This window comes from Hyaena hyaena, unplaced genomic scaffold, assembly GCF_003009895.1.
Source record: "Hyaena hyaena isolate Hyena2069 unplaced genomic scaffold, ASM300989v1 scaffold_86, whole genome shotgun sequence".
Classification (NCBI taxonomy): domain Eukaryota; kingdom Metazoa; phylum Chordata; class Mammalia; order Carnivora; family Hyaenidae; genus Hyaena; species Hyaena hyaena.
The window spans coordinates 3720362-3748067 of record NW_024080721.1 but is presented as its reverse complement, the minus strand read 5'-3'; the positions used below and the strand labels follow the sequence as shown (position 1 = coordinate 3748067).

General features: G+C 44.7%; 1 protein-coding gene across 1 annotated transcript in view; it reads right to left on the bottom strand.

Annotated features, from left to right (window-relative positions):
* DNER (delta/notch like EGF repeat containing) overlaps positions 1–27706 on the bottom strand; it is a 330055-nt gene that overhangs the window by 43594 nt on the left and 258755 nt on the right. The window contains exon 8 of the mRNA XM_039234597.1: positions 22814–23038. Within this exon, the coding sequence (XP_039090528.1) occupies positions 22814–23038 (225 nt within the window). The remainder of the gene's footprint in view (positions 1–22813; positions 23039–27706) is intronic.

Genomic DNA, 27706 nt, shown 5'->3' with positions numbered 1-27706 from the left:
GAGATCATGACCTAAGCCAAAGTCGGATGCTTAACCGACTAAGCCACCCAAGCGCCCCAACATTCATAGTTTTTAAGATACACCAAGTTTTCCTGGAATGTAACTACTGGGTAAATCAAGAGTGTACCAAGAGTTGTTCACCACTTTGGAAAACCGCTTCACAAGAGCAACAGCTCTTGAAGAATTTAAGAAGCACACCTTTTAGCAGTGAACAGAACAAACAAAAATCACTTCTTCTGATAATTTTCTGACACGATCTAAAGTGTCTTCCCCCGGTTACTTGTCATAACAGTTAACTGATTTGAACACAACACTTATCACTGTCTGAAATCATATGTCACCTTGGTCCTGTTCTTGATTATTATTTCTCTTCCTCCACTAGAATATAAGCTTGAAGGCAGAGGCTACAACTGTATCGTTCATGGCTGTACCCACAGTGGTACCGAAAGGGTGCTCAAAATAGTTGTTGAATCAGCACCCAGAGCATCTTCAGTTAAACCAACACACACTTAAGATGTGCCCACAGTATGTCAGGGTTTCCAGGTACTGTGGATACAAAGCTAAATGGCAGCTTTCCACCTGCAAGAAGCTTACAGTCTAAGAGTACGTCAATGCCATCTGCTTTGTATCAGGCCCTTTGCATGAGCTAAATTGGTTAATCCTCACGACAGCCCAAAACGATGGGCATCACTAGCCCCAATATGTAGTTGAGGAGTTAAGAGCCAAAGACGTGCAGAAAACTGCCCACAGGCACATGGTCCACCCTGTGTTTCTTCTAATTTCCTAAGTTGTCCCCCAAATGCATTACCTCGTGAAATAGTCTGCTTAGGCTGCCATAACAAAACACCACACGCCGGAGGATGAAACAACAGACATTTATTTTCCCCCAGTTCTGGAAGCTAGAAATCCTAGGTCAAGATGTCAGCAGGTTTGGTTTCCCCTGAGGCCTCTCTCCTCACCTAATAGGTAGATGGCTGCCTTCTCTCTGTGGCTACACACGGCCTTTTCTCTGGGGGCGCACCTCCCTGGTGTTCCAGATGGTTTTTGAAATCAGTCACATGGGTTTACAGCCCCATCCTTACGACTTCACTGAACTTTAATTACCTCTTTGCAGGCCCTGTCTCTAAATTCAGTCACACTCAGGGGTTAGGACTTCAATGTATGAATTGGGGAGATACAGAATTCAGTAAGTAACACCCAGAATCAGCCACAACAATATTGTGGTTTTGGATCAGGTCATTCCTGATGGTTGGGAGTGCTATCCTGTGTACTGCAGGACACTGAGCAGCCTCCCTGGCCTCCATTCCCTAGAGTCCCTCCGCAGCCCCACGCAGCCTTGACCACCAAAAATATCTCCAGACATCACCAATTGCCATATGCCCCTTGGAAAACATAAGCCTCCTTTGAGAACGAATGTTCTAGATCCTTTTCATCACATGAGAACAACCTGAGGAGATTTGAGAATGTGCAGGTTTAAAATTTTCATTGTGAAGAGAGGAAATGCAATGAGAACAAGGATTTTGGGGCAGGATCAAGGTGGCCCATCAGCGACTATGGGTTTAGTAGAATACCAGCCCTTGGGCGACTTCCTCAGCAGTGAGAGACTATGGACCCTCAGTTCCTCTGGGGCTACCTAGATCTGAATACCAAATAAATGGGATTTAAAAGAGGAGAGAAGAGTGGGAAGTATCAGCTTCCAGTCATGGAATGAGTAAGTCACGGGGAGGAAGGGTACAGCATATGGAACACAGTCAATGGTACCGTAGTAGCGATGTGTGTGGCAACCGATGGTGGCCATGCTGGTGGTGAGCACGGCATACTGTTTAGACTTGTCAACTCATGTCACGTACACCTGAAACTAATGTGACATTGAGTGTCAGCACACTTCAATAAAAAGAAATAAGTAAATAGACAGAAAGGGAAGAGAGAAGCACCCGCTCCCCCTGGTGATTTTTGAACTACTGAGAACCCTGCTGAATGTTCCGTCACTAGGCTGGAACTCCCATGTCCTCCCGTGAAGACCAAGGTCCTATACTCCTGACTGACTTAGCAAAGGCACGGTAGTGAGGCAGGATTCTACTCCCCTGGGGTCCGAACTGTTCCAGAACAGAACTGCCATCTCCACATTTTATTCTGTCCACTCAGAATAAACTGTGTGTGTGCGCACGCGCTCCATCACTCTGTCTCTCTGCTGAAACATTCACAATAGGAATCTTTTTAAAAACAGGAAGAAAAATGTAGGTAGGGTTCCCTGCTTACCTTAATCCTATCGTGTTCCAGTTCTGTTCTTTTAGTTTGTTTTTGAGGAAGAGAGAGAAAGAAAGTGTGAGTGGGGGAGGGGCAGAGGATCCCAAGCAGGCTCCGTACTGGAAGCAGAGAGCCCAACGTGGGGCCCCATGAGCCGTGAGATCATGACCTCGTCCAAAGTCGGAAGCTTTACTGCCTGAGCTACCCAGGTGCCCACCAACCCCCAATGTGTTCTGTTCTAAATAGACCTGACGTTAGTGCCTGTACAGACTTCCATGGAGGCAATTACGTTACACACACACACACACACACACACACACACACACAAGCAAGAAAAAGGACAATTTCTGTAAACAGGAGGAACGTGTGTGAGGAGACAGAGCACAGCTGCCGTGGGCAGCATAATGGCTGCCGATACTGCTTCTTTTCTATTCCCTCATTTCTTATCCTTTTCGTTGCTCAAGGCACCTGAGCCAGAGAGAAAATAATGTGAAAAGACACAAATGAATCAATGTTTCCATTGCTGTGGTTCTTACAAACCTTACATTGAAGGGACTATACACTGAGGCTAAATTAAAATTTTAGATTCTCAAGTCTTCCTATTAATCATAAGCTGCTGAGCCACCTACAAATTTGCACATCCCTCCCTGGGTTTCCAAAAAGATGGATAATGGAGAGCTGGCTATACATCATCTCCTAACAGTTCATGCAGTGAGTCTGTCTTCCCCATCCCTATAGGTGGGCACTACCTTTCACCATCACTGGATGAAGGTTGGCCATCTTCTGGGTCTCCTGTTTGCCTCTTTGATTGATTCATTCTTTAATGCAACATATAGTGATTAAATGCTTCCCAGGTGCCAGGCATGGTGTGAAAATAGACATAATACCTCTATTAGGGGCATTTAAAGGAGAAAGACATCATGCAAGAAAATATGAAACCATAACTGGGTGAGTGTGAGCAATGCGGGCATCTAGGGTGCCAGGGGGAAGGAGAAGCAGGCGAGCTGGCCTTGATGGAGCTCCAGAGAGCCTGCCCTGAGGATGGGACAGTGAGCGGAGAGGTGGGTTGTGCATAGGTATCAATAAGGTGGGAGACACATGCAGGGAAATTCAAGGCAGGACAGGCAGAGAGTGCAGGAGTCCCATGGTGAGGGGACCCAGCCTCCAGTTCATTCCAGAGGTGGGCTGCGGTCTTCTGAAGAGCAGGGGCAGAGAAGAAAGAAGAGACAGTCAGGCACCAGGTGATACCTTCAGCAGAGTGGGGTCCGGGGGATGAAAATGCAGATTTGCCTTTCAGAAAGATCAGTCTTTCAGAGGAGGGGGGAAAGACCCACAAGAATCGACATGGAGAAATCAGTCAAGAGGTATGGCCACAGTCCCAGGGAAAACATGGCCGGGATGAGAGTGGTGGCCATGGGGCCAGCTAGAGAATAAAGGTCAAGAGCCGTTTAAAAAGTAAAACAGCAACACTTGTAAGAAGTAGGATGTGGAGGCTGAGGGAGAGAGTGAGAATGAAGGGGAGGCCCAGGGTCCTTTTTAGAGATGCGGTGATTCCTTCTGGAAGGAATGAAGGAACTGACATTTACTAAACCCCCTTCCAGAGGCCAGTTTCTGTTCTAGGCACTTTCCAGTGCAACAGAATCTCAGGAGATGGGATGGAAAGGTATGGAAAACCACTTTCTGGAAGCAGATCTTAACTGAACAGAGGGAGTTAACAGCTTCTCCCAAGGGAGACAGATGCCATTTGAAGAAAGAACATCAACTGATTTTAATGACAATCTGCTGACATACTGACAAGGATTGAACTAGGCACTGAGGGGATCTATTGTGTGATAGCTAAAAAAGAAAGGTTTGGGGTCAGAAGATGTAAGTTGGGGGAGGGAGGAAGCAGAGAGAGAGAGGGAGAGCAGAAAGAGAAGGAGGTGTGGGACCGGAGAGAGCCAAAGAGGAAGACAGGGGCCCAGAATCTCAAGGGGAAGATGGGGGGGGTGTGGGTAGGGGGAAAGGGAGAAAGGCACAGAGGAAGACCTAAAAAGACAGAGAGAAAGAGAAACTGGTGCAGACATGGTAGAACTTCTACAGAAGCCGTGGGTCACTGTGGAGCCACAACGCCATCTGGTGTAATGACCGCCTGACCCTGGTCAGGGCTCTTCAGCATCTGTCAAGATGGTGGGGCATTGGAGGGGGAAGCGATCTCAACATTGGAGTGAAGAGACACGGTAGGACTTCGCCTCTCCAGTTATCTCTCATTCAAATAAAATGGATTTGACACCCAGTTCCTTCCACTGGTCTCTTCTTCCCTCCCAGTGTTAAGTGTTTACCGGTGGGGAGCTCTGGGCCATCCAAGTATCACTGGCTCAAGGCCAGTGTGTGACATCTCCCATCAAGGTAATTCATGGGCGCCTGTGGCAACAGAAGTCATTATACAAGGAAGGCCCCTGCCCCACCCCCAGAAGGCCATGCACTTGGCATTTCACGGGACTGCCTGGTAGCACGAGGAAAGCAAGCATCCAGCACAGCGCCCGGCATATAATATACGCCCCCTGCATCATCAATGTGGCATGTGTCCGTCTGGTGTGCTGACCGTGGCACAAACCTGGTTTTAGAAGACAACAAAGGTGCTATAATTCTGAAATAGGAGCCCACCTCAAATATGCAACAGAGGCACTAAACATCATAACCCTGGAGGGGACCATTGACCTGAGTCACTGCTTCCCATGAGCAGCAGAGCCCACTTACTGGAAAAGCACACAATGGCACCGGATCTGCGCTTGCACAGGTACACGAGCCCGGATTTCACCAGTAGGAAGCTCCACTCCCTGGGCTTTTCTAACACGAAACAGAGCCTGATTACATTTGGCTTTTTAAAAAACCTACTCCTTAGCCTTTCCTCAGCCTCATCTCCTGAGACTCTCCCTGCTGGATCTGGTTTCCTGCTGGAGGTAAAACCTTGACTCACAGCTCAAACTTTGATCCCAGACTCTTGTATTTTCCCTTTAACAACTGTCCGTTCTCCTCTCATTTCCTGAGCGCACAGATTCGTGAGATATAGAAGATGCTCGAACACACTGCAGGAACGAAATTTGCTAAGAAGACGAGCTCGCAGGGCAAACTCACCTTTGCATAAATAATTTACAGCAAGAATTCCTTCCCTGGCAAATGTCTGATTTGGAAAAATAATAAAAGTGCCTGGGGAAATATATCCTGAAATTGACAGTAGTTTTTGTCAGGCGGTGAATTTAAAGGATGCTTTTTTATATTTTAAATGTGCATGTTTCCACTTTCTAATTTTCCACACTGAAAATATGTTACTTGCGTAACACAAGAAGAAAGCATCATAGATGCTCTCACAGGTATTTTATTTGTATGATCACAACTTGAAATCGTGTTGCTGATTCCTGAGGGAAATGGTACACGTGCTCTGTGTCTACGGTTATTTGGGCAGAAGGTAACTGGTAACATTAAGAAAAGGCAGGCTTCACTAAGGGTAAATTTTATGTGGAGGGATGCATGAAGGGAAAAGATCTAGTCTTACTGCAAGAGAAGACATTTTAAGACCATTCAACAACTGTCACAATAAGGTGCACTGCTAATAAAAAAAAAACTTTAAATTTTTTTAAATGTTTATTTTTGAGAGAGAGAGAAAGAAAGGGACAGAGAGCAGGGGAGGAGCAGAGAGAGATGGAGACACAGAATCTGAAACAGGCTCAGGCTCCAAGCTGTCAGTACAGAGCCTGATGAGAGGCTCGAACTCACAGACTGTGAGATCATGACCTGAGCCAAAGCCGGATGCTGAACTGACTGAGCCACCCAGCCGCCCCCAAAAAACCTTTTTTATAAGGAGAAATGCATATTTTAACATGTAAAAAAGAAAATCTTTGGAGATGTTAAAGATTCTGAAACATCTCTAGATTTATTAATGGAATGCAAATCATCATTAATTCACATTTGAAGGGAAAAAAAATCTTAAACATATGCTTGAAAAGCAAACCACCACTGTTCTGAGTTCTGTCCTTACAAACAGCATTCTCCTCCAAAAAGCAAATGTAAGGACAAGTGAAAGAATATATTGTAGATGACACAGCTGAACGCCCAACAACTCCGCAGTGAGCCTGCTCAAACAGAAGCACTTGCAAACCAAGGTTTAAACCTGTCTATCATTTTGCGCATTTTTCTACGTTGTCTAAACATTTCTAGCAGCCTTCTCTTGGATTTGCCTTCAGAACTAGGTCGCAGACTAGTCGCAAGAAAAAAATCAATCTTTTTGTAATGGTTTGCCTTTATAAATGTCTTTCTCTTTTCTCATGATGTTTTTGACCACTAGAGGGTGGATTCTACCTATGATCTATGCCAGCTGAAAGAAGAGGAAAAAAAGTTACTCGGGAGTTCAACAAAGGAGGAACAAAACGAAGAAGTGTTTTACAAAAGGGAAATACATGCGCGAGGGGATGCAAATATGTAAAGAAGAAATCTCGTTTCCTGTAATAATAAAGCTTAACATTCATATATTTCTTTATAGCTTATGAACAAACTCTCCAGTATGTCCTATAAACATGTGGTAGCTACAGTTAAGAGTATTCATTCTAAAGTGGTCTGGGTTTTTCTTACTGACTCCCTACAGAAAGTATTTTTTAAATGCAAATTCTTAGAGGGGCCAGAGGGGTGCCTGGGTGGCTCAGCTGGTTAAGCATCTGATTCTCGATTTTGGCTTGGGTCATGATCTCATGGCTCATGAGCACAAGCCCTGTGTCAGGTTCTGAGCTGAAAGTGCAGAGCCTGCTTGCGATTCTTTCTCTTTCTTTCTTTCTCTCTTTCTGTCTCTCTCTCTGCCCACCCCCCCCCGCTCTCCCTCCCTCTCTTTCAAAATAAATAAATAAGAACTTAAAAAATGTTAATTAAAAATAAATGCAAATTCTTCTAACACTATGATTAAAGCACTAAGATTCAAGATTTAGTTAATGACAGTATTTTATAAGTTTGATTTTAAAGATTATTGTGGTATATGTTTCCTTATAAACAAGTAAAGTATTTTATTTGACTAGTATATTTACAAGTACATTTAAAAATGGCATGGTTTATACTTGAGATGAGGATAGTGATGAAGAGATTTAGAAAAGAAAAGCTAGGTGGCATCTGAGTGGCTCAACTGGTTAAGCTTCTGACTCTTGATTTCAGCTCCGGTCATGATCCCAAGGTCATGGAACTGAGACCTGCCATGGGCTCTGTGCTGACAGCATGGAGCCTGCTTGGGATTCTCTGTCTCCTCTCTCTCTCTCTGCCCTGCCCTGTTCATGTTCGCTCTTTTTATCTCTCTCTCAAAATAAATAAATATTTTTTAAAAAGGAAAGGAAAAAAAGGTAGGCTCAAAGGCCTCACATTCAAGAGGCTGTTCAGTATGTAATGCGTTGAAATGGACACAGGGCCCCGAAGAGGCCAGAGGTAAGTGTTAGGGTGTAATCAAAGATTAAGGTTCTATTCCAGTACTTTGGAAAGAAAATAAATCTTCAATGATTATTTTCATGTGAGTACGTGTATTAACAAAGAGGGTTTTTTTTAAGTTTATTTATTTTGAGAGAGCCAGGGAGTGCAAGTGGGGCAGGTGCAGAGAAAGAGGGAGACAGAGCATCCAAAGCAGGGTCCACACTGATAGCACAGAGCCTGATGTGGGACTTGAACTCATGAACCCATGAACTGTGAGATCATGACCTGAGCTGAAGTCAGATGTTTCACAGACTGAGCCACTCAGGCATCCCCAAGGAGGAATTTTTAAATGGTAAAGCACAGGAAAGATTTTTTTAAATGTTTCATTCTCTTTAAATTTATTTCACAAACTATTGCTTAAATTTGATTTTCATTTACTTACTCCATTATCACTGTATATTCTTTGGAGACGTTTGCCCTCAAAAGGGCTTGTGTCTGTTCGGCACACTATTCCAGTGACTTGTCATGTGGCTTCAAGACCAGCAGCATCAACATCACTTAGAAACTCATCGGAAATGCAAGTTCTCAGGCCCCAGCCAAGACCTGATGACTCAAACTCTGTGGGCGGAGCCCAGAACTCTGATCTAAGAAACCCTCTCTGTGATTCTAATGCACACTAAAGTGTGAGAGCCATTGATCTGCACAATAGCAAAGTGCTCAAAGTCTCCCACAACTTCTGATTCTCAAAAGGACAGGAAGGTGGTAAGAGTTATCTATGGCAGGTGCTAGATACAGCATGGTAACATTTAATATCTATGGCTTCCCCTCAGCATATCAAAATCAATCACAAAGCACAGTCAGAACACGTACCAGTCACAGGCATATAAATAAACAACACTGAAATGTCCTCAGATGACCCACCAACCACAGATGCATAAACAACCACAGATGAAAACTACAGGGGCGCCTGGGTGGCTTAGTTGGTTGAGCGTCCGACTTTCGCTTAGGTCATGATCTCACAGTTTGTGGGTTCGAGCCCCGTGTTGGGCTCTGTGCTGACTGCCAGCTCAGAGCCTGGAGCCTGTTTCAGTCTGTGGCTCCCTCTCTCTCTGACCCTCCCCTGCTCACGCTGTCTCTCTCTCTCTCCTAGAAATAAAAATAATAATAAAAAAATTAAAAAAACATTAAAAAAAAAAACCTACACTGTTTCCAACTTGCTTAAGGGAAGAAAGAAACACAAAGGAATCCCAAACTGACAGCAGGTGCCAAATTTGAAAAGAAAGGCCAAAATGAGGGAAGGAAACAAGGGTATAGAAGTGACAGACATTTTTTCTCCTTATAGGACTAGGAGCCATATATACCCAATCAGAATGTGGGGAGACAAACCTAAATTCAGAGTAGTAAGTGAAGTTTTCCCCCACATCTCTGACCCAGGTTCCTAAACCCATTAGAAATATCATTTTAGCTAAGGGAATACCATCAGAAAATGGCAGACAGAGCTTAAAGAAACAGAGAATGGAAGGGGGGATATCCTGGGGCTAGGAAGACATAGGCCAAAGGGTGCAAAAAGTTCTGGGGATCTAATGTACAGCATGGTGATTATTTAATAATACTGTATTATATACTTGAAAGTTGCTAAGAAAGTAGGATCTTAAATTTTCTTGCCACAAATAAGAACTAGTAATTAGGTGACATAACGGTGTTAACTTTGCTATGGTGGTAACTGTTTTTGCAATATTATATAAGTGTATCAAATAAACACACTGTACATCCTCCATTAACACAATGTTATATGTCAGTCATATCCCAAAAAATCTGGGGAAAGTTTTTTTAATCAAAAAGAAAAACAAAAATGGCAGACAATCTACAATTTTTACAAATCAAAAATCGAGAAACATGATCTGACAAAGTTATGCTGCTTCCAGTGACAAGAGGGAGCCCCCTGGACACATAGTTTAGTACCAAAGTACTTGTGTGTTGTGATCAAAACTATTCCAGAAAATTCTGGTGCATGGACTCCATGATACAGAAGTAGATTTTTTCCGCAGATATATTTGCTTTCCTTCTCATGTCACTGAGGACACTCAAAGGCACAATGCAAAGCAATCCTCCAACCTCCTCCTTAGTCACTGTTAATCTAAAGTCAATATGCTGTCAGAATGGCTAAAATCAACAACACAAGAAACAACGGGTGTTGGAGAAGATGTGGAGAAGGGGAACCTTCGTGCACCATTGATGGGAATGCAAACTGGTGCAGCCATTCTGAAAAACAGTATGGAGTTGCCTCAAAACGTTAAAAATAGAACTACCCTATGATCCAGCAATTGCACTAGTAGATATTTACTCAGAGAGTGCAAAATTACTAATTCAAAGGGATATATGCACCCCTATGTTTGTAACAGCATTATCTACAACAGCCAATTTATGGAAACAGCCCAAGTATCCACTGACTGATGAACAGATAAAGAAGCTGTGATATATACAATGGAATGTTACTCAGCCATAAAAAAGGAATGAAACCTTGCCATCTGCAACAACGTGGATGGAATTACAGGGTAAAATGCTAAGTGAAATAAGTAAGTCAGAGAAAGACAAATACCATATGGTTTCAATCATGTGGAATTTAAGAAACAAAACAAATGAGCAAAGGAGAAAAAAAGAGAGAAAGAGGCAAAGGAAGAACTAGACTCTTAACTCTAGGGAACAAACTGATCGTTACCAGAGGGTGGTCAGTGGGGGATGGGGGATGGGGATTAAGGAGGGCACTTGTGATGTACACCGGATGTTGTACGGAAGTGTTGAACTGCCATATTGTACACCTGAAACTAATATTACACTGTAGTTTAACTAACTGGAATTTAAATAAAAACTTTAAAAATTATGTAATGACTACACTGTTTTGTATATTATCCCTTGTATTTTCTTCACATTAGAAAGTCAAAATAAGAGGAGCACCTGGGTGGCTCGGTCAGTTAGGTGCCCGACTCTTAATTTAGACTTAGATCATGATCTCATGGTTTGTGAGCTCAACCCCACATGGGGCTGTGCTGACAGTGCAGAGCCTGCTTGGGATTCTCTGTCTCGCTCTCTCTCTGACCCTCCCTTGCTCTCTCTCTCTCTCTCTCAAAATAAATAATAAAAATTAATAAAAATAAATTCAAAATAAGAAACGGAAACACATAAAACAAAATTATTAATTAAGCGGGGGGAAAAAGAACTGCATGGAAGAGATTAACCACCAGAGCTACTGTGCCTTGAGGCCACTGGATTACAAAGAAAATTTATAAAAGCAGATGAACTGGAATAGGAACTTGATTATTTGAGTAAATCCTGAGCTCTGTTCCTGTTGTTTCTACTAAGTGATCACTAAGGATGCCTAAAAATAGGGACTTTATTCATTGAAGAAGTTACAAAGCAGCGAAAAATCAGGAGTGTAGCCCCTGGTAGAGTGTGTATATAAATAACATAAGCAGAACATAAAACTTCCTTGAAATAAAGCAGAGATGAGGCTCAATGTACACAAAACTATGAAGAAACCAGGGCATAGGGAAAGCAGTTATCTCCGAGTCTTCCTTATTCCTTGGGCGGTCAAGTTCAGTGGGACCTCATCGTTCATTCAATCCTAACTATACACTGTTTTTGTTTTTCAACTATCCTTCTCCTCAAATCTATTCTTATAAATGTGGCCACACATTCTCTGTAGCTACAGACCTGGCCCTATGACATACTCCCGCCAGTGAGACGTTAGCAAACATAACAGAAGAAATTTTTTGAAAACATGCATTGGGCTGGTCCTCCCTTGCTGCTTTTGGAACCCAGCTGCCATGTGAAGAAGCCTAGAATGGTCTGCTGGATGATGTGCAACATGTTGCCCAGATGCTCCCCATCATCCCAGCCAAGTACCAGACATGTGTGCGAGGTCATCTGGGACAGGCCAATCTCTGGCTAACTTGCTGGATGACTACAAAAAGCATAAGTGAGCACCCCTAACACCATGTGGAGCAGAGAAGAGACACCCCAGCTAAGCCCTGACCAAATTATCAGGGACAGAATCATAAGCAAGAAAAGATTGGATTAAGCTACCAGATTTTGGAGTGCTTTGTTACGCGGCAGTAACTAACTAATACAGAGGTTTCATTAGCAGAGACATTGCCTCACTTAAAGGAATAAAACCACACACATAAACTTTTAGGCATCAGAGAACTATTAGGAAAGGTAATTTTAGGAGGTAATGGATGAAGGAAAACTGTCTCCAGTTCAGACCACGAGGTTGTACATATTTCTTAGTCCACACTTATTTTCAGTTGGGCTTATCCAATCTAAAAGATATACTTTTACTAATGAATTAAATCTCAGACATTCACTCTGATCTTTATCATAGAAACCATCTGGTATTGAAAAAATGAAACGTGATCCTGATAATCATCATGAACGTATTAAGATTTCAGTCCAAACAGCCAACGATCTCTCTAGGCTATTGCTGAAAAGCCAAATGGGAGTGCTGGGACACTCCATCAGGAAGCCCCTGATGACACAGGGAGGTCATGCCTCTGCAAAATCAGCAAGTGCTTTGAGTTGACAATGTGCTGGAATAAAAAAAAAAGGTCACATATCACTCTGCTGCAAGCAAACCTCTGGGCTCTGAATCTTCATTTAAACTGAAGCAATTTTGTGAAACCACTCAGCATATGCAGCAGCTTTCATCGTGTGCCCTTACACTGAAAATGAATGCGATAGAAAACCAATGGAAGGAATACAGGACATCGTCTGCAGGTTTGTGTACGTATCCAAATCAGTAAAGAATTTAAAAGCACAGGGAAGACCGAAAGACCAGAAGAAAACGTAGAGCATGCAGGCAGACGGGTCTCCTTGAGGGCTGTCTATCTGGGACCCAGGATGGGGGCTGCCATCAGTCACCGTATATCTCTGACATCACCTACAATGGCATGTGGTCACAGGGTCTCCAGCCCTGGGGACTTAAAGCCCAGCTGATCCTCCACCACTGACAGGGACAACAGGCCACTGCCACTGAACCAGTCCCGTGGGAAGGAGTCACCTGCAAGGTACGACATCTGAGCTCTCTCGAGGCAAAGAACTAAAAACCAGAAGCCGAAGAGGAAAGAACATTCCACGGACATTACCAGAGCCGGGTGAAAAGAAACAGCATCAAAGGCCTCCGTGGCATACAACAATCAATGCAAGAGACTTTCAGATTCTGGTGGGAAGAAAAAAGGTCCAATTGCTTCTAGGCATTGGGGAGCCCGGGAGTGAGAAGCACCAATCAAGAGAGGCCCCCTACGCTGAAGGGTGACATGTTTGTCATGTGGCCATGTCTGCACTTCTCATCTGAGTCACAGGAGAGCAGTTTCTTTAAATAAGTGCCACCAGCAGACATCAGGTGCGACGCAGTCATAAGTTTCAGTCCCAGGTAGCCCTTGGCATTGATTTCAAAGCAGCTGAACCTGCAGAGTGTCGAAAGCAGAAGGGGCCCAACTACCCACAAGCAGTTCAGTTTTTTGAAAGCCAGAACTGTGCTTCTCTGTACTAGGAAGTAAGGAACTGTTGGTCAAGAGCTGCTCACTAGACCACAGCCAAGGCCACTTTCAGGCCTTGTCTCAGGAGCTGTGCTGAGACAAGGGGAGTCTGGAAGCTTCTTCTCGTGACTGGCTCAAACGTCGGTGAGAGCCCAGGTTCACGCACAACCCAGGGGACCACGAGTAGGCCTCTGCTCAGAGTCTACCGATCAGTCGGGAGCTTCAGCGCTTAGGTAAACCCAGTGAAGTCTGTGGCTCCGTGACCCCTGCCTCCTGTTGTCTATACTCTCCCTGCCTCGATTTCCTCACCCTTAATAAAAAAGTAGGCCTACTACCACCTGGGGTTAAGTAAGAGAGAGTATTTGTCAAGTGACTGGCAGAGTCTGGATGCAGGTGATTCCTGCAGATGGGGGCCACTTAGGCAAAGCCACCTGGATAGAGGGCACTGCCTGGATCAATATGGCTGAATCGACATCCTGATGAATCCCAACTTAATGTGTTCTTTTGAGGTGGCTATTAAGACAACTACTGCTTAGAAAATCTGGTTAAAATGTTTCATAGTTCAGTCCTTTACGTATCACTGGTGAGTCAAAGCCACAGACTTTGACCCCATTTCCTGGGGTCTGGATCCCACCTGCCCAGATTCAACTCCAGTTTCATCCTTAACTATCTCTGGCGCCTTGGGCCCAGAAATGATGGTCGCACTACTTAAGGACTGTGGGATCCAAGTGGCCACGCCACTTAAAGAGCTCTGCCAGCACTGGGCACTGAAATATTTATCACCACAGCCACTGAGAGCCAAGGCCACAAGCAATCACTGAATCCCGTAAGCTGTTGGACTTGTATCTACTATGCCATGAAGATGGATCCCACATCTACTCCAACTCTAGCCTTGAACTTCATATGAAAAGAATCCCAGCACAGATTTAGTAATTCCTCACCGATCTTTCTCAGGGAAAGGCATGGCTGACATTTGCACAGCTGCTTCATTGTTTTACATATTTCAAAGTGCATGACCATATGCATCACCTCATTGGAGCTTCGTGGTTTATCCCCATTTTGCAGAAGAGGAAACTAAGGCCGACAGAGACCAACTGCACTGCTGTTCAATGACAAAGCTGGGGCTTGAGTTCGGCCCTACTCAGTTCTTAGCCAGACCCCTTCCCATCACAGCTGGTAAGAGAGACAAGGATGCTGACTTTCAATGCTACCTTCCAGATGCCCAGACTCTCAGAAGCCCCAAAACATTAGTGATCGGATCACGGTTAACTCTCAACCACAAAACAAATTAAGAGTCAGTGGCTTAGTTACAGAATAGTTTAAGTATGTCTGCATCTGACCTCCACGGCCATGACTTCATGAGAAGTTCCTGCAATTATGTGCTGGCTCTGCTTCAAATAGAGCCATTCTCAGAAATGTGCTGCTTAGTGACCAAGCTGTTATCAGCTGCCATTTCCAACCTGCGTTCCAGGTCGGGTGATGTAAAAACTCTTTCTTCTGTCCTCCCAGACTATTCTAAAACCTACTGCCAGTAGGTAAATCTCATTCTTTGTCGACAATTGTTCAGCCATGAATGAGCTCTCCACTATTGGAATTTTAAGCGGAGCATTGGGAGCAGAAGGAACAGAAATCCTCCATAATTAAAGGCCAATTCATCAACACTTTCCTACATACAGATTAGCCATTTAAAGCGAGGTTAAAAAGCAGCCTTGTGAATAGATTTTTAACGTCAAGAATCTCATAAAAATTCCATATGCTCCACTCGTGAAGTGCTCTTTACTCGTCACCAGTGTCCTTTTCTCTCCTTTTATTAATCCTTCAGCGCACTGGCCTAAAGAAGGCAAAGAGCACTAATTCTCCTTGAATGCCCCCCAAATTAGAATCAAAACAAAATGGAGGTGAAGAATGGCCGGGGCCGCAGCTTGGATGCCACTGGGGCAGGCTCCTCAGCATCCCGTGGTGTGGGCAAGTCTGACTCAGTTTCTCCCTGGGCCCACAGTGACCCCATTCCTCACACCCTGGGCAGTGCCCAAACCCACCCCGGCCCCCACTAACATCCCTAGGTGAGCTGCTCACCCGTTGTCCCTCCAGCTCAGTGATGCCTCCACCAGCCTCTACTGCCACTGCTTCAGCCCCCTTCCCTGCAAACTCTCCCACACTACCCCCAACTGGCCCTTCCCCACCCCCATCTGTTACAGTGGTTGCCTTGATTCTCTCTAGTGCTGATACCCCCGGACTCCATCCTCATTACTCTTGTATCAGCCTCTTCACCCAGTCCCAAGCTCAAGTAACAACTGCACATCCACCTTTGCAGGCCTATGGACCAAAACGCCTACGGCTCCTTCTGCACATCTCCCTGTTACTCTGAGTTTCCCAAGTTAAAGCCAGAGAGGAACCTTCGACTCCCTTCAGAACTTTGTTCCCTGCATTCGGCTGACAACTGCACTCTGATGATTCCACCCATCGACTAGATTTTAGGTCCAACCTTTCCTTCTCACTGCCACGAGTTCAAGTCCTCACTTCCACCTGACTAAGCCTCCTGACTCACATGTTGTCTTTCCAGCCCTCCTGGACTGCAATTCTATCTATAATATCGACTTCTACCAGAATAATCTTTCTTCCTCATTCTTCCTAGAAATCTCCCAATTCTATCAGAAATTCTATCAGGAATCTTTCTAAAACACAGGTCAGTTCACACACAGTGCAAAATGCCTACAGGTCTTCATGTTCCAAAGTCAGCATCTAGATGGAGTCTCCCCCGTGTGCCCCAGTGAGCATCTCAGCCTCACCACTCATTACTGCCTCTAGTGCACCTTGTTCGGCAGACAAGTGCACCTCCTTTTGTCTGAACTTCCTCTCTCCTCCCTGTCCCAGCCCCTAGGACTTGTGCTCCATGGTGTCCTCTCCCCGTGTATAAAGCCACAATATCTCCCTGTCCAACTCGTTGGAAGTTCTGACTGAGCTGTTGTTAATACAAAACTTTAGTCGACTGAACCTTTGATATTTTGAGCATTTCAATGAAGTACTGTCAGTGCTCTTCAACTAAAGGCTACCAAGGATATAGCTGTAGCTGCACAAGCTGGGCCTATTACTCATTGCAGCCAGGGAGAACACACATCAGAGAAACCAGGAGGGGTCTCAATAAAAGGGAGTTAGACGTCACTTACAGGATCTGAACTCCAGCTGGACGATTTGGGGAGGATTCACTCTAGATGGGTGCGGTGAGAAAGCAGGAGCTGTTCTATGCTTGAGTATCTCAATGAATCTTCTCTATGGCAAGGGCAAGCTAGATCAAGGCTAAAGCTGTAATTAATGAAGAAACCATGGCCCTCGCAAAAGAAGGGGAGTTGTGGTATTTTGTGGATTGCATGGTGACTCTGTTTTTGTCTGTACTTAGAATTATGAAATGGTCTTGTTTGTCTCACTTTATCACGGCCTATTAGTGACCATGTCTGACGTCAATTTCCGTGGGATTGTTTATGTCCCTGCGTCCAACAGGAGACCCAATGGCCCAGCTGTGAGCACAGCACTAGGCCAGCTCCCAACACCTCCAAGGTCTGCTTGTAACTGTCCAACAAGCTTCCAGATGTCAGTGTCTTCTCTCCTTCCCGTCACCATGATGTCAATGTAGAGATTTAAATTTTTTTTTAGGTAGAGTACAGATTATGAAGAGTTACTACAGCTGTTAGCCAGGTAGACAGGATCCTATCTGGTATCCCAGTGTGGAGGGCAGATACCATAGTTTGAAATATAACAAAGGTAACAGGGTTTGAAATATAACCATGGTAACAGGGTTGGGAGGTGGGGACAGGAGACAATATATGGTATCGAGTCAGTCATTCTCAGGAATCTGTGATCAGGAATCCCCTAAAGCTTGTTAAGCACAAGAATTGTCTTCATCTTAGTGAACCTAGTAAATAAATTTTTCTGGTCCATAAACGATGAAAGCTGTCCACGCACTTATCCAAGAATCTAAATGCAATTACTCATTCATTAGCAAGCTAAATGTCTTCATGTCTTGTAAGTGTGCTTGCTTTTCTTTATTGCTATTGAATTGCTATTAAAATCCTAAGCAGTAAGTCTTACCTTAGCCTGTGTTTCCAGAAGACACTATTGAAGTGCTGACACTGCCAAGTTGACTTTAAAGGGAGCGACGCCACAGGGACCAGATATGCAGCCCACTCATGAGGCATATGTAAAAAGTAGAAAAAGTGGTACCTGAAATTCCTATGATTTCCTTTAATAATTTTTTTTATTTGGGGAAAAAAGTCTAAACTTTCCTTTATAGTCTGGATGATCTAAATGAGTTACCAACCCGATGGTAGACAAAAATCGGCAGAGGTTCATGACTGGCAAGTTGCTCCAGGTCAGGTCTCATTTGTGACAATTAATGAGCATCCAAGATAAAAACTGATTATTTGAGGGGCTTCTGGGTGGCCCAGTGGGTTAAGCATCCGACTTCTGCTCAGGTTATGATCTCATGGCTTGTGGGTTCGAGCCCCACATTGGACTCTGTGCTAATAGCTCAGAGCCTGGAGCTGCTTCAGATTCTGTGTCTCCCTCTCTCCTTGCCCCCCCCCCCCCCCCCCCGCTCATCCTCTGTCTCTGTCTCTCTCTCAAAAAGAGATAAACATTAAATTTTTTTTAAAACTGATTTTTTCCCAAGTAAAAATCCTCTGCTGCCTTATATTTTAAATTCTTTAAATAGTAACTTGAGGCATAAATAGTAACTTGAGGCAACTCTATAATGGCACGGTGAATCCAATTCAACTAACAAGGTTAGAGTAGTAACACAATTGCATCAGATGGGATTTCTTCCAGTAGGGGCCATCATGCAAATGACATCTCCAGATGCCACCATTGCACTGAGAACACATGAAGGACCACGGCTCCCACCTGCAAGGACAAGGCCACGCCCTCCGACAAGTTCATTACGCTGTGGCACCTGCTTCAGTGTTTGCAGGGCTCCACACTCTCACCTTCTCTAGTCTTTGGGAGATTTCAATTTGCAAATTTTTTTAGAGGATGTGTGGCCTATCACTTAACACTGTCACTGCAAGATAATGTTTCAGTGATTACTCAGTGCTGACATTTTATTATTTAATATTAAAATCCCATCAGAAATCCCTAGCCTGATAAGCTAAAAATGAGGTTTGAAAATAAAGCACCTGGCAAGTCTGATTTGCAGTCACCCAAATGGCATTTTGTCAGATGGAAACTAATTATCAACCTGACATGATTTCCATCTGCTGTCATTCTATGAAATGGGATCGGTTTGCTCTCAAGAAAGATGATCAGGATTGCTGCTTTTCAGCTAGACACCCAATTTCACCTATTCTCGTGAGATTCTTCTATTATGCAAACTAGTGGTAAAGCAATTATATGCTCCAAAAGATTAAGACTAAAAATTTCACATTCAGAGAATTGTCATTTTCACCCCTTAAAATGTAAATTCTTGCCAGATGTTAAGATGCCTTTTTTTATTTCGCACAATGTCACCTAATGATCTGGGGAAGCAAGCCCTCTGAAAGCAATTTTATCTCCCAAGTTCGATGAGAGAACTCCTATAGAACTCCAAGGCTCTGCCCCGGGGACACTGCCTAATAAATGAAGGAATCGTGGAAGGCAATACAGATTTCTTCATTTAGTGGCTAGACACCGGTCATTACCAAGCTAAACGCTCCACTGGCAGTCAATGAAGTGTGAGTAGGGAGCCGCAGGAGAAAGTAGTATTTAAACAGGAGATACTTTACCCTTCTGGCGGCTGAGGAAGAAATGCTGGAATGTCTATGGACCAAAAGAAAGGGAGCGAGTTCTTAACTACTCCGTGCCAGGAAATGTGCCGCATGCCTCTCATTTAATGCCCTCGTGTGCAGCAGGCCATGATCAGCAACTTGTCCCCACCTGGGCTGTGACAACTGCAGTTGAACTGACCAGCATCTAAGACGTTATTCGTAAGAATGAAAACCGGGGGGGCGCCTGGGTGGCTTAGTCGGTTGAGCGCCCGACTTTCGCTTAGGTCATGATCTCGCGGTTCGTNGGACTCACCTCTCCAACAGCCCCTGTACACTACATCACGCCTCATTGGCAACCACCCTTCCCCATCACTGCCTCCAAACTGAAATTTTTTTTTTTTGTCTCACTTTCTGTTAATTTTTAGTATATCAATACTTTTTTCACTTGTCAAAAAATTTTTTTAATCAAAAAATAAAATATTTTTGGGGCGCCTGGGTAGCTTAGTCGGTTAAGCGTCCAACTTTCGCTTAGGTCATGATCTCGCGGTTGGTGGGTTCGCGCCCCGCATCAGGCTCTGTGCTGACTGCCAGCTCAGAGCCTGGAGCCTGTTTCAGTCTGTGACTCCCTCTCTCTCTGACCCTCCCTTGCTCACGCTGTCTCTCTCTCTCTCTCCTAGAAATAAATTTAAAAAAAAAAAATTTAAAAAAGAATGAAAACCGGGGCCCAGAGATGTCCAGTTTCATGCGGTGACAGTCAATGGGAGAGGATCTCACAGGGCCTCGCTTCCCAGTGTGGAAAGAGAAAGAGCAGGAAATATATTTTCTGTTTAGGACCCGTGTAAGCCCCCTCTTACATGCTGATAAACTCTCCCTCAGAGTATTAAACAACATTTTAATAATATCAAGCCACAGAGAGTAGTATTTGTCTTTAAGTAACTACATTCCATTTAAAGTTTGAAAAATAAGCCAACTAGCGGCACCTGGGTGGCCCAGTGGATTGAGCATCCAACTCTTGATTTCGGCTCAGGTCATGATCCCAAGGTCGTGGGATGGAGCCCCGTGCCAGGCTGCATGCTGAGCATGAAACCTGCTTAAGATTCTCTCTCTCTCTCTCTCTCTCTCTCTCTCTCTCCTTCTGCCCCTCTACCTTGGGATCTCTCTCTCAAACAACAAACAAACAAATATAAAAGTAAGCCAACTAGGTAGAAAATGTTAATATGACTAAGAAAGGAAGTCTGAGACGAGGAGGGAAAAACAAGGCCACTTTCCGAGTTTGTAATGTTTGGTTTTTTCCATCAGTGGGGCTTCCCGGAAGGAACCAGAACCTTCCGGAAACTGGTCCTGCGCTACTGAGGAAGCTCCTGAGAGAACGATCCTGCCTCCGCCGGCCGCCAGGGGACTTCCGGGGTGTGTTCTGACCCGCCGCGCGGGCCGCAGCGAGCGCGCCCCTGAGCCGCGGCGTCAGGGACACTGTGCCGTCCCGGCCCAAGCACGCGGCGGCGGAGCCCCGTGCTCCGAGCGCGCGAGGGCGCCACTGGCTTCCGGTGGGGAAGCCATGCCCGTCTCCACCACCTCAACGTGTAACGGGAGCCCCCAAAATGTTACTGTGCTAGTTCCTGTCGCGTGTGACCTTGGCTAAGCCACAGCTCCCGGGTATTTTGTCAAACAGTAGCCTAGATGTTGCCGTGAAGGTACTTTTTAGATGAGGCTGATATTTACAAAGCAGTAGACGGAGTCAAGTGATCACCCTCCAAAATGCTGGTGGGCCTCATCCAATCAGTTGAAGGTCTAAATGATGTTTCTTGAGAAGGAATTCAGGCCCAACACTGTAACGTGGAAACCCTGCCTGAATTTCCAGCCTGCCGGTTTGTGCTACAGATTTAAAACCTGCCAGTTCTCACAATTACATGAGCCGATTTGAAATCAGTCAATATTTCTCAATATTTCTCTCTTCTGCTCTCTCCAAATATACATTATTTCTCTCTCCATTATTTATATATATCCATTATTTATATATATACTTATATATAAATGATGTATGTATATATACATCATATATATATAATGTCCTCATATAAAATAATCTCAAGATTGCTTAGAAAACCAAAGAACTAGGGGAGCCTAGGTAGCTCAGTTGGTTAAGTGTCCTACTTCGGCTTCAGGTCATGATCTCGCGGTTCGTGGGTTCGAGCCCCGCATCAGGCTCTGAGCTAGCCGTCAGCACAGAGCCTGGAGCCTGCTTCGGGTTCTGTGTCTCCCTCTCTCTCTGACCCTTCCCTGCTCATGCTGTCTCTCTCTCTCTCTCTCTCAGAAATAAAACATTAAAAAACATTTTTAATAAATAAAAAATAAATTTAAAAAAAACAGAAAACCAGAGAACTAAAAGTCTAGGTTTCTCAACACACTTCAATGCTTGGTTGCAATTCCTACTAATTCCTTGCAATGATTCAGGAGTACAAGATGTGCCCCTTGCAAGTTCTGGGCGTGGAGCCATGGCCCCTGAGTTGGAATCTGCATTCAACCCCCTTCTGGGCATGTGGCCACTGGCACATGACTGAAGCAAGTATGAGGCATTTCACAGATGTGGATTGGTGCCGTCTACTCTGCAGGGAGGGCACAGAAGGGACCAGAGATGAGAAGCGCCCAAACCCTAGGAAGATTTATGCTCACTACTTGGCGGTTTGGGGCTGCTACGCAAAGGTTAGGATAAAATAGCTCCCTCCTTACTCCCAGAGGGGAAGGAGACACATGCAAAGATAATAATAAAATGTTTTAAACACCAGACAAGTGATCCTGAGGATGACTGTTGAACTTCATAATTTTTTAAATATTTATTTTTGAGAGAGAAAGAGAGAGAGCATGAGCAGGGGAGGGGCAGAGAGAGAGGGAGCCGCAGAATCCGAAGCAGGCTCCAGGCTCTGAGCTGTCGGCACCAAGCCAGACGCGAGGCTCGAACTTGTGAACTGCAAGATCATGACGTGAGCTGAAGTCGGACGCTTAACCGACTGAGCCCCCTCAGGCGCCCTGACTGTTGGACTTCAGGGGATGGAAAGCTGATTCAGCCCAGGAGGAGAAGTCAACAGGTGAAACGGGGAGACAGGGAGCAGGCATCCCGGGGGAAGGCACAGGGGGAACCAGGACTCAAGCAAAGTCAGGGAAGCGGCCGCCACACTGCCAGGCCAGGCACACGTGTGAGCAATCGCACCTGCAAGCCCTCGGCAGAGCTCGGGCAGGTGCGGAGATGCAGGCAGCAGAGAAGGGACACGCAAGCGCTGCCCAAGTGCATCCTTTTCAGACCACACAGGTAGGCTGTGCGGACACACGCTGTGACTAGTACCCGCTCTGACTCATCAGTATCAAAATGTACACCATTAAAAAAAATCAGTAAAATGCAGATCTTTGGAAAATAAATGATGGAACTTTTGCACATTTGCACAGGGCATCACAGGTCCTGTAACATGCGCACAGAGTAAGAATTCTAACAGATGAGAAAATTCTAAATGGATTGCGTCCTGCTTTTTATGCCTATTAGGATGGAAAAACACAGTCCATTCATCTAAGAACAAAGTATGAAAAGACACGGAATCCGGTTAATGCTCTGGAATGACCTCTAGGAAATCGTTAAAAAAAAAAAAATCATAATGAAGCTGGTATGAGATGAAGCCTGTTTTTAATTTTCTTCATTTTGCTTACTTGGATTTCCTTATTTTTCCACAATGACTGTGAACGGTCACGAAGAGGGGCCAAGGGTGTTTTGAAACCGTAAAGGCTAGAGAGAAAGTGGGTCACGAAGGAGAGGCGTCTGCTCGGATGCAAAAGACGCATTAAAAGTGCGAGTGCGCAGACAGAGAGGCTCTGCGGCGCGACGGCACCCACCTGGGTCACAGAGACACTTGTAGCCGGTGCCCACGCTGCGGCAGGTGCCGTGCGCGCAGGGGCTGAGCGCGCAGAAGTCCACCAGCTGCGCGCACGCCGGCCCCGTGAAGCCCGCGCTGCAGCTGCAGGTGAAGCGCACGCCATCCGCGTGGCAGGTGCCGTTGTTCTGGCAGGGCGCCGAGGCGCACGGCTCCACCTTTTCTTCGCAGGCTGCTCCGAAGTATCCTGCCGGAACACACAGACACGGCGAAGGGTTAAAAATCATCATCACCATCATCACCATCATCATCATCACCATCACCATCATCATCATCACCATCATCATCATCATCATCACCATCACCATCACCATCATCATCATCATCACCATCATCATCATCATCATCACCATCATCATCATCATCATCATCATCATCACCATCATCATCATCATCATCACCATCATCATCATCATCATCATCATCATCATCAAACCGTGTTCACGCAGAATAGCTAGCGCACCGGGTCCGCGGTTCTCCACTCTTCCCCCAACTGTGAACGGATGAATTCGTTTAACCGTTTCCAGTTACAGATAACCCAACGATCTGGGTCAGGCAGGTTGTCTTAGCTTCGCGAACAGCGGGTTAAAATATTAAGCCTTGGGCTTCCAGTTTGTTGAAATGTAAGACACAGAACTACTTAGATGTACAGACATACAAGGACACGACTGTATTTATAGGCGTACAGGTTCATGTACAGACATACAGGGACATGAATGTATTTACAGGTATACGGGTGCATATGTACGTGTGAGTCTGCAGAGTCTAGAAATATGCCAAAAATAAATTAATGGTGATAACCTTCGGGAAGGTAGGATTGGGGTAAGTGGAGGGCCTTCTCATCTTATTTCATACACATTGCTGGGGGAAAGACATTCCTTACTTTGAGTCAAAAAAGATAGAATCCTGAACTTAAAAAATTAAATCCACATAAAATAGTAAACAATGAAAAAATCTCCCTCCCGTATCCCTGACACCCCCATTGTTTTCTCTAGAAGCAGCCACGGTTAGCGGTTTCTTGAATATATACCTTTGTTCAAGCTGGTTACTATAATGGGTAAACTGTGTTGTATCCATAGAATGGAATATTATTCAGCAATAAAAGGGAGCTAAGTTCCAACTCTTGCTGCAATGTGGATGCACCTTAAAAAAATTACGCCAGCTAAAAGAAAGCAGTCAAAGAACAACACAGAGTCGTGCCTGGTGGCTCGGTCAGTTGAGCGTTTGACTCTTGATTTCAGCTCAGATCATGATCTCACGGTTTGTGGGATTGAGCCCTGGGCCAGGCTCTGCTCTGGCACTGCGCAGTCTGCTTGGGATTCTGTCTCTCTGCCTCTCCCCCTTCCAGCCTTGCACGCGCGTGCACACGCACACGCACACACACACACACACACACACTCTCTCTCTCAAAAATACCTAAACATACAAAAAGCCAACACATATTGTATGATTCCACTTATAAGAAATGTCCAGAAAAAAAAGTGAATCTAGATGGAAAACAGATTGGGGCTGGGTGGAAAGAGGGACTGACTTTGAATGGCCATGAGCAGTCTTTGGAGTTGATGTAAATGTTCTAATATTGCATTGTGGTGATACATTTACTAAAATGCATGGAGTCGTATACCTAAAATGAATGAAATTTATAATATCTAAGTTTCACCTTAAAAGCATTAAATTTTTAAAAACATATTAAGTGTGTTAATTGTGGGGGCACCTGGGTGGCTCAGTCGTTTAGTGTCCAACTCTTGATTTCCGCTTAGGTCATGATCTCATGGTCTGTGAGTGCAAGCCCAGAATCGGGCTCTGTGCTGACAGTGCAGAGCCTGCTTGGGATTCTCCCTCTCCCTCTTCCTCTGCCCCTTCCCTGCATGCACTCATGCTCGCTGTCTCTCAAAACTCAACAAGCATTTAAAAAGAGTTTATTTATTTTTGAGAAACAGAGAGAGACAGAGCACAAACAGGGGAGGGGAAGAGAGAGAGGGAGACACAGAATCCAAAGCAGGGTCCAGGCTCTGAGCTGTCAGCACAGAGCCCGATGTGGGTTTTGAACCCGGGAACTGCAAGATCATGACCTGAGCTAAACTCAGATGCTTAATTGACTGAGTTAGCCAAGCACCCCAAAAAATAAACTTTAAAAGAATATATAAATAAAATAAATGTGCTACTTGTTTGGATGATATTTATTTTGTTTTCTGTGTGTATATTTCAGTATTTCTCAATTTAAAAAAGTATACATACATATACATGGGTCTGTAGTTTTGTGTATCCGTGCCTGGATGTGACCACACTTTAGTAAAACCTATTCTTCCTTTAACAGCTTAAGAGCGGCTTGAAAATGAAATGGAGGTTGTTCAAATTTTAGAAATAAAGTTTAATAATTTACTAATAGACAGTTTTTATTCCAATATCCTCTTCAGCTTTTCTTATCTACATTTAAATATGTGTTTGCCCATCTTCACGCAGAACTCCTAGCAATGCTGGTAATTTCTGCTGTTACTGTTAAAGGCGTGGTGAATACATAAAACAAATGGAAATAGCTCCCTCCCTGACTTAATTATTGGAAGCATCCCTCATAAGTTGGCATAATCAACTTGGTATTTTTCCGTACAGAATAGAAATTTTTTTTCAAAACCCAATACTATCCAACATTTTATAAAGTTCCCAGTAATTTTTAAATTTTAGATATCACATAAATATGTACCACATCAGTTTTAATAACACTTGAACCCCCCAGAGAATCCCTTCATGGCCTAGAATGAAATATAGCTCCATCGTTCATGAGATGTGCTCCATTTTACTCTGACTGAAAAGGAGATATGTATGTATTGCCATAGTACAAACAGCAAACAAGGCAAGCCTGACCTCTCTAATCCGTTGCCTCACCCAGAAAGGAGCTGCAATTATATTCTTCATAAAGTTGTTGTGAGCTCTAAAAGGATATGTAGCAAAATCCCTGAAACCGCTCCTGATCCAATGCTGGATAAATGAATTGAATAAAAATGGTGATAATGACAACAAGATGATGACCACTGAGGGCTCATAGCCACCAGCTGGTTCTAAGCCTTTACGCGCAGTACGTTGTCTAAGCGCGCCCTAACTGTATGATAAAAGAACTCTTAGTAACTCTACTTAGTGATGAGACATCAGAAACATGAAGTAGCCTGGTGAGGCCTACGTAGCTACATAGCTAGTTGGCAGAGCTGGGATACAAAGCCTGAGCTCTTACTACTCTGTTCGACTGCACAGAAGAGAAATCAGTGAGGGGCCAATTAAGCCATCAGGATGTATAAACACAACCCGGGCTCATGTTTTCTATCCTGTTTGTATCTGGATAGAAAAAGAAATAGGAGACTGGTTGATCAAGTCAAAAGTAAGAAAAAAACCCGTGAAGTTTAGAAAGACAATCATTAGATGCATGTTGATATTCTCCATTACAGATATTCACATTATCCACATAGACTATTCCAAGTAGAAAGATAAGTAGATAGGCAAGGAGACGCGAAGGGTCGTGACTGGGGAGAGCCCACATTTCAATGAGGCCCAGAGGACTGTGGGAAAGTAACCATGAATGCGGACTCCGGTCAGAGGCCAGAGCATGAACAGTCCTGTGTGCCTCAGTAAGGAGTGTGTATTTCATTCTGAAGCCACTGGACATCATCTATTCACAGTTTGTTGATATCCCTAATTGCAAACCATGGGGAGGGCGAATTAGTGGTGGTCAAGACCAGAGGAAGGAACCCAGGTGTTTGCTACTGTAATTGGGGTGAGAGGTTATGAGGAACAATTTGTGGCAACAGGGATGAAGATTGTGAGGCAGACAATAAATGATTTCACAAGCGACGCCGTCAGTTCAGGCACCAATTAGATGGCGGAAGAAAGAAGGAACAGAGCCAAGGTAACAGGAGCCAAAACTTCAAACGCCGGCAGGGCTCAGGTGGGTAGTGTTGATGAAGGAAGTGGGCCTGCTGGAAGACAGCAAGGAGCGGGAGGGACGGGGGTGGGGACAAACCGGGTCGCGCGTGCCCCTGGTGTGCATTCCAAAGTCGGTGGCTGCCACTCACCTGCAGCCAATACTTGCCATTTGGGAGGTGGATCTGGCTGCCAGATCTTCTGAATTTTTGAGAAATATCTGAAATCTAGATTCTTGTTTGAGCCCCTCCTATTTTAAAATGTTGATAAGTCGGGGCGCCTGGCCGACTCAGTTAAGCATCCCACTTCAGCTCAGGTCACAATCACATGGCTTGTGGGTTCGAGCCCCGTGTCGGGCTCTGTGCTGACAGCTCAGAGCCTGGAGCCTGCTCCGGATTCTGTGTCTTCCTCTCTGACCCTCCCCCACTCATGCTCTGGCTCTCTCTCTCTCAAAAATAAATAAACATTAAAATGTTGGTAAGTCATTTCTCAGGCAAGCAAAACGTGGCTGTGGGCCCTGTGTATGTGCCTTCTCTGTGTGACCTCATGTTAAGCACAGGCTTTGGAGCCAAAGGGACCTGGGTTTGAATACCACCTCTGCCCACCAGTAACTGCAGGGCCGTGGGCAAGTCCTTAATCATCTCTACCTTATGTTTCCGCATTCATGGAATGGGGATGATAATGCCTACGACATATGGTTTTCACAAAGCTTAAATGAAAAACTCTGGAAAACATTTGGCACAGTGACTGGCAAATAATAAGTGTTCAGGAAGAAGCAGCTATAATTATACTGTGTTTCCAGACTGGGGTACAGTATGGATGGTGTTGTTACCAACTGCAATGGTAAACACAGGAGGAGGTTCCCAGCGCGGAAGGATGAATTCAGCTTTGTGCATGTTGAGCTGAGGTGCTTTCCTGGCTGTTCAGGACTCAACTGACTATACAG